Source organism: Montipora capricornis, chromosome 10 (assembly GCF_036669925.1).
Source record: "Montipora capricornis isolate CH-2021 chromosome 10, ASM3666992v2, whole genome shotgun sequence".
In the NCBI taxonomy this organism is placed as follows: domain Eukaryota; kingdom Metazoa; phylum Cnidaria; class Anthozoa; order Scleractinia; family Acroporidae; genus Montipora; species Montipora capricornis.
Window position 1 is genome coordinate 43,315,858 of NC_090892.1, and position 7,906 is coordinate 43,323,763.

The 7,906-nt window shown below is 38.5% G+C and overlaps 1 protein-coding gene across 1 annotated transcript; it reads left to right on the plus strand.

Moving 5' to 3' along the window:
* The first annotated feature begins 318 nt into the window (after positions 1 to 318).
* Positions 319 to 7,854, plus strand: LOC138021729 (uncharacterized). Its single transcript, XM_068868718.1, has 5 exons — positions 319 to 570; positions 817 to 996; positions 3,022 to 3,153; positions 5,298 to 5,494; positions 5,978 to 7,854. The coding sequence occupies exons 2-5, from the start codon at positions 948 to 950 to the stop codon at positions 6,074 to 6,076; spliced, it is 477 nt and encodes a 158-aa protein (XP_068724819.1). The 5' UTR covers positions 319 to 570; positions 817 to 947; the 3' UTR covers positions 6,077 to 7,854.
* The last annotated feature ends 52 nt before the right edge of the window (positions 7,855 to 7,906 follow it).

Below are 7,906 nucleotides of genomic sequence, written 5' to 3' on the forward strand. Positions count from 1 at the left end.
GTTTAACACCACAAACGAACGATAGAAAGGTTGAAGCTGAGATAAACAATACTTCACGTATAATATTGATCGGCTTCATTCAAACGACAAGTTTGAGCAAAAACCGACAAGACAATACCGTCGCCATGATTTGGTTTCGTTTTCAATGCCAACGTCATGAAGGACACAATAGGATTCGAGGGCAAGATCGGGCAAGTACCGTGTCGCGTAAATCCTTCGTGACAAAACGCTTTTCCCTCGCAAGAACCATCGATTTCAAAGAGCCAATCAGAGACAATAAAATTAAGGTAACACCAATCATAGACAATATATTCTTCCAGTCATAACGCGCTAGGAATCGAAATGATCAAAGTGTTTTTCACTTGACTTTTACTTGTGTTTGTGATGGCAGCATCAAAATGTTCGGCCGTGGATTTATTTCTTGATAAATTAAATCTAAAGAAATATCGCAACAAATTTTACAGGCAGGGCTTTGAGAGGGCAATTGATCTATTCCTCTTGGGAGAAAACGACTTAGATCTGCTGAATATCGTTTTCGCGGAGGAAATAGGGCAAAGATTTTGTCTTCAGGTAACTGCATGTCACTTCTGTATTCATGAATACATTTGTCTGTATTGATATAACGAGCACAAACTGTTCATTATTTAAGGCAAACGGCAGTCGATCCTTTGAGGCATTCTGTCTTAAATGATACTTTTATTGCTTTTGGGGTCGAAGCGGTTTTTAACCTGATAAACTGAGGTCACTATCGAAATTGTGGTGTTTCTGTAAAAACTGAAACAAAATTTCACTTCTTATCCTGTTGTTACTCTGTAGCTAAGGACATAGCTATTCAGTGGTGGCTGGATGACGTAGAATTAGGCTGTTATACCACTGCATTCAGGAAGGAAGGAGTCAACTCTCTTTCTGATCTACAGAATCCTGAACTGGTCGATACACTTAGAACAATGACGCAGAAAATGCTACCAGGACATCGAAAGAGATTTCAAAGGGAAGGCAAGTAATACTATTTAATGTTCTTTAACGTTTTGTATTAATTCGTGGGTGAAAACAATATTATTATTGTTTTGAGCAAATATGCCCCTTTTAACTTTGGTGCCGCATTGCTCCGTCAAGGATGTCACCGTCGGGCTCAACCTTCGAGTCACAATTACAGAGTTCTGCAAACATCGTTATCTCAGCAATGTACGTTATATTCTTCAAATTTATTTCTTGATGCATTCAATTCCCTATTTTTGATAAGTAAACCTATTGTTCAAACAAAATAAATGGGATATTTCCCTAATGACGAAGGGGTTTTCCCTTACAGCCCTAAATGCCTCAGTCAGTCTACAAGATTGAAGTAGTCTTGATTTTATTCTTGGGAAAGAGTACTGATGAAACACATCAATTGTCACTGCTTCGGTTCAAATTTGCAGAGGTCCAGATTCTTGGTTCACATCAGTTAAAATATTCGTATCTGCCTCTTCAAGTAACAAAATAAAATTGCAGAGGAAAAGACTTGTTAGAGGCGGTTTCAAGTCTTGAAAAGAACGAGGAAACTAAACAAAGTGATTTAAGAGTGAGTGATACCATCCAATGATTGGCACGAATAGGCTTCCAATCACGGATAGGGTATGTGAGGCTAAACTAGAGAATTCAGTGCCACATCTAGCGGAGACTCTACAACCGGTATAACAGACTCCAATATTTATATGACTCGTTCTTTTATCCACTGCCGAGCCAAACGAGCAATTACTTGCACAGGTCTCGAATGTGGCTCTGTCAGGGTAATTGCTTGTGATGAATATTCTTTTCTACATAAGGTCCGTAGCTCAGCAGCATTGTGCCAAAAACTCAAGAAAGACAACCAAACAACCGTCAAAATTTCCGATGAGTTAACCATTGAAGACGGGATCAATTCGAAGTCATGCCACAGCTTTGGTTAATAACGGTCAAATGTATTGGCTTCATAGAAGTGCCTTTGTGAATTTAGTTGGAATGCTGGCATTCAAATATTTAATATTTCTGAGTTACATAGTAGTTACAGTTGAAATCACAATGAAAGATTGAGGCTTGTCCTTGCACGATTTGCCGCTTTTCGTTCTATTCTGGCAAACAGCGGTGTTGTTTTGACTTCAGGGTATCCTTGATAACTTATTTTCCAAAAACGTAAGGCGTAGATTTTTCATTTCCAACATCAATTGCTTTATTCTCATCAAAGTGTTACAACATTTTAGCTGCGATTAACAGGAAGGGTGCGAGTTAGAGCACTTCAGTTTTCAAAGTTTTGTTCTTCCTTTCCAATAAAATTCCAGCTCTTCGTTTTTTCGTTCATTTATAAATTTATCAAAATGATTTTTTCAACGTACGAGTGACTTTACTTACCATTTGTAAAAGAACCTACATTCCGCAAAACTATTTAAATTAGTCGTTCAAACTTTGTTCTTTTGTAAGTTATACTCCGAGGCAACACACTGTCTAGATGGTAAAGTCAGTCCTGATAACTGCCGTATCTCGCTGACTCTCAGTTCTGTGGGACGCTGTGGTGAAACCCTCGCGCTGTTCAGCTATTATATAGCAATGTCATGTTGTTCCATTTGAGTTAAGAAATTATACACTGAAGTCAGCCTCACTGTTGATAGATGGATAGATAGATAGATAGATAGATAGATGGATAGATAGATAGATAGATAGATGGATAGATAGATAGATGGATAGATAGATAGATAGATAGTTGTTGATTCTGTCTGTATTCAGTTGATCGCTTGTTTCAGTGATTCTCACATTATTTGATTACTTGACACAGTGACATACCGTGTTATTGTCGCTCTGATCACTGCTTAACTTGTTCCTGTGTTGTAGTCTTACAATCACGGTTAGCCTTGAGTGTTTCACGATGTCCTTGAATTTCTTTTCATCGCATCGCGAACTTTTGTGATCGGAACACCTTCAATTTTCTGCAATTTTGATCAGGGTTAACAAAACCTGTCTCATCCATCTATAAAATTGCCTCTTTTGACATCATTTTGTTCCCTGCAGCATCATTTTTACGATGTCAGGAGCCGGAGGAAATTGAAGTTATTGGATACTGGGGGCAACCAACAGAAATGACAGAAAACAAGCATCAGTTCCTCATCGTCCCTGGGTTTCTAAAATCTAGCAAAGGAGAAGGTATGTTTGTTGCATCTTCAGTTTGCTTCACGAATGGTGTTCAATTCCCTTGGGTCGCAAAGATGAGGCCTGTGTAGCTACAATATTCAGGTGAATGCCACAGCAATTTCTAGACCTGATCAACATTATGTTGTTTTAGAAGACCCATTTACTTTGGTCAGCAGTTAGCAGCACCACTCTTGTCCCAGACACAAATAAACTAGTCAGGATATTGAATATTGTTGTGTTATCTAATATCAGTCAGTCAGTTGGCGGTGACTATCGACCAGTTACGTACCAGTTGGTGTCATATCGAACGATCGTCAGAGATGCAGCTGTGAACTGGGCAATTAAAAATAAACTTTTATGGTGAGAGAGAGACTTTATTTTACGAGGGTAACACGTGACAGTAACTAACATTACTGATGAACTTGTGGCCCTCAATTAATGGTCAATCAATTAGAGACCAACTCAACTAGTGATATCCCAACAGTTTTTCAGGCAAATTGTCACTGAGTAAGTTTTGCTTTTCATGATTTGCCAGTCCTCTAGCAAATTAGTGAGACAAGGTCAATGAATAAGTAAGCACTCATCCAGCAAGCCAGTCATCAAGTCAGTCAAATAGTCAGTCAGTCTGTCAATCAGTCATCCAGGAACTCAGTCTATTTTGTCAGTCTGTCAGTTGGGTCTCAGTTTGGAAACGCATTTACTTGGCCAATCAAGGAGTCAGTCAGTCACTGAGTGGACTGACATGCTATCCACTCAATTGCCCCAGAAGAGTCTAAAAAGTCTTTACAAGGTAATTGCCTAGTTTCAATATTAGGGGTGTTATACCCATCAAAAGCCATCAAGCCGAAACCCCAATTGCAACACATCTCTTTTTTCACTGAGTTTAATAATCATTCAAAGTATATACATACATGATATTATATGATAACTGGAAAGGGACCACTTGCTATATATTGCAACTTACAGTAATCAGCTGAGCAGCCAGTCTATCAAGATTTCTCATTCAGCTGTATTAATTATAATAAGAAGGTCTTCCAGTTAATCGGCTGCATGGTTAGTTGGCTAAACAACCAGTCTGGCAACAGATCGAGTGGTTAGCCACACAGTTGCATGACCTGTCATGGGGAGCCTATGAAAATGTCTAAAGTGTGTAATCTGTTTTGAGTGTTTTAGTCATTCACCACAACTGAGGAACAGTGGCAACTTCACATGTTAGTCGTGAAGTTTGCTCAAATTTACTTAACTTGAAAGTACCTAAACTCTAGTGTGGAGTCGTATGATATCAGCTCTGTTTATGACAATAAGTAAGACATAACTCTCCACCCCTGGTGTGCATTTAGTCCAGAGTAGTCAGCTAATCAAGACATTGATTGCCGAGTGATTCTTGATCTGTTTATGATCAAGGATCATTGAATAGTTTAATAGAAATTGTTTCCAAGGGAACAAATATAGTTGGTTTGGGGATTGCTTCTTAATTTGAGTTTATTCTAAAGAAAAGAATGGCCCTTTAATACTCAGGACCTTGTGTTATAGTTGAGGCCACAAAAACGTTGGGCAATGAAAATTTTTTTACAAATAATGTTAATAGAGCATTTTCACTCACGTGACCAGCAACCATATTGGATTACTGAAACAAAAGAAAGTATTTGCATAAAAATAGAGTTCAATTCCCGTAGGATTAGTTTGGTACATATAAGTTCTCTTTTTTCCCTGTTGTCATCTCCCTCTGGATTGGTCTTTCGACAGCTGCTGTTAATGCTGAGTCTGTTACTGCCTTCCAAGCAAAGGCTTTGCCAACCATAAGACAATGTTCCAACGCAATGTAAATATTTATAATTATGTTGTAAATTATTTAATTTAGGTATTTGTTTATTTTCCCCCCTTCTCTCTTCCGACGCTGACTGTTTTAGTATCCTGTATAGTCTCACAACTTCTAGGATTATTAAATATGTATGTTTGTATGATACACTATCATGGCCGCCATTCCTTTGTTTTGGAGCACCAACATGGTGGCCGTGATGTCATGTGAAAATGCTTTTAAAACATGCACCCTCAAAGAGTGCTTGGTTACTAAACCAACTCCCGATCACGAATTTTTTATTTGCGCTGGTAAGGGGACTCAACAAAGAAAATGAGAATATCTTCTTAAATTTTAGGGGCTTTGTTATCAGAGTTGATCCATTTTACCGTCGATTCTGGTAGCGAAGTGTGCATTACCGCTTATGACCATTTAATTGATACTTTGAAGCTGGAGCACATTCAAAATATAGAAAGCAGAGGCGTCCACACAGCCGCCAAGAAACCCCTTCACAAGGGAGTCCTCAGACTTGGAAAAAGTGAAATCACAGTTGAGGTGCGGTGTTGATACCTTTTCGTATATCAATAATATTCTTCTTTTCTAAACTTTAAACTTTCAGGATGAAATGATCAATTGTTATGACACACTTCCGATCAGATCGTTTTTATTTTTCGTTTGAAATTCGGTCAAAGTTAATTTGTTTACAGAGTCCAATTTGCGCCGTTTCACTAACCACAAGTAAAATCTCTACCGCCATGTTTTTCAAAGCACTGGTTACCCGTTAGGGAAGCCTCGATTCTGTGCAAGGCGTGAACCATCCCATAGACCTTGGGACTTTCGATGACGCAAAACTTGAGCCTCATCACGATTGGGTATACTTCGGAATTGCTCACCGATTATTATTGTCGTTAAGGAAGAGCGACTTTGTAAGTGCTCCTTCTATTTGATTCAAGCCTTTTTGATGAATCTGATCATGCTCCGTCTACATCATGTCTCGTATTGTCATATACAAGTCCTAATATTATTATTTTCTTACAGGTTATGCCTGACAGATTTTGTACAGTAGGCATCCCAGTCATGAGAAAATTTAGCCATCACATAGATGGGGAAAGTCACCGATGGCTAAAAGATCGATGATACCCAAATTCGTCGCGCTGGAAACGAACCAGAGACTATGAGCAGTCTCTCTTTTGCGGCGAAGTCTGTCGAGCAAGTAGAAATAAATCAGCGAAGAAATAAATTTGGTAAGCGTCGCGTAGGACCTTGTTGACAGATGTCCGGCGGATAGCCAATCACATTTTTGCGTTGTGTGTGCAACTTAGAAATCAAACTCCATGGCTTGTTCCGTAGCCTTAAGAGGCTGTTACACTGTAAAATGTTTCGTGCAACTTGTCTCGCAATATTTTGGCGACATTGTGACGGGACAAGTTGCACGAAACATTTCACATTGTAACAGCGGTTAAGCTACGGTAACACGAGCAGCAAAAACGTCCAACTTGTCTCGCAACATTGCTGCGTAACTAGTCGAAAAGCGATTTTGTGCGTTTTACATCCCACGTACAACCTGTCTCGCAACAAAAAATATGTGTTGAAAGTTGCTGCAGCGTGTTGCAGAAGGTAGAGGTCAGTTGTACTTTCATCAACAAAATCTCTAAAATGGTGCCTGTTTTACCACTCCAAGGCAACTTGTTTCACAACAAAATCACTCACATATTAATTAAGCTTACGTGCCTCGTAGCTGGCCAATCAGAGGCGTGAATTCATGCAACTTGCAACACATTTTTTGCTACGAGACAGGTTGTTCGTGGGATGTAAAACGTACGACATCGCTTTTCGACTAGTTTCGCAGCAATGTTGCGAGACAAGTTGGACGTTCTTTTTGCTCGTATTACCGTAGCTTTAGATATGTTTTTTTCCCTGATTCATTTTACTCTCGCAACGGACTTCGCCGAAAAAGAGGGACTGCTCACGAACAGAGCCCTGATTAGTCGTTTTAGGCTAAACGAACAGGAGCATGGGAACAAATCTATCGTAACTAAACCCATTGTTCGTTTTGGGTGTACATATACGTTGAAGTGGCACGTTGAACACTTCCGGCGTTCACGACCTAATCGATTTGACCTTAAAACTTTTTGGAGTCTGCTCTTAAAGCAGGCAGTGACACGCAGGGCCGTAGCCAGTACGAGACAAACCGAGGCACTTGCCTGAGTCATTTTTTCGTATTTTTTTATAATAGAGCGTGATTTCAATGTTGTCTTTAAAATGTGCTCATTATAAAAACCTAGAATACCTACGAAGAGAATTTAACCATGAACATTGCCTCAATCATATTTTTTTCTGGCTACGGCCCAGACACGCTCTCGGGATATTAATTTTGTTGGATGAAAATCCCATCAAGAACCTTGCTAAAGTGGATAGAGTAAACAAGGAAAAATGAGTGTAGATTTACGTGTGTACAAATGTTGACAGAATAGAAGTTACCATCATTTTATACAGAATTTGTTAAAGTGCCCTTTTAAGTTAATTGAAAAGCAAAGTTCTATTTTATTTAAAGTGTTTTTGAGGTTATTGCTGTTATTGATAGACAATGTTGGTTAAATTTGTAGTAATTTGGTATATTGTATTTTTGTGGAATGAATTTATTTGATCCACATGACCGACCAATAATTTGTATGCTCAAATTTGGTGCATTCGAAAAAGTCCTCACAAAATAAACAATTTTAGCGAGTTAAAGAAATTATCAGACTAATATCTCGATATGCATAAAAATGACTAAATAAGCTGGGGAAGGAAAGAAAGAAAGAAGAATTAATAAATGAACCCACATATAGCTTTAAATTCAATTACAGTTTTCTTAATAGTAAAGAATTTCCACTGTGAACGTTATTTATTTATTAAAAGTATCAAGAGATACAGTTGCAGTTTTTTGTCAAATTTGAAATCCGTTTATACTCCCTCACAGCATTC

Bases quoted from the DNA above. Each gene is read 5' to 3' on its own strand.
- LOC138021729 (XM_068868718.1), top strand. From the start codon at position 948: ATGACGCAGAAAATGCTACCAGGACATCGAAAGAGATTTCAAAGGGAA. The intron at 3,154-5,297 runs GTATGTTTGTTG...CTTAAATTTTAG, and splicing joins AAAATCTAGCAAAGGAGAAG to GGGCTTTGTTATCAGAGTTG. The intron at 5,495-5,977 runs GTGCGGTGTTGA...ATTTTCTTACAG, and splicing joins AAAGTGAAATCACAGTTGAG to GTTATGCCTGACAGATTTTG.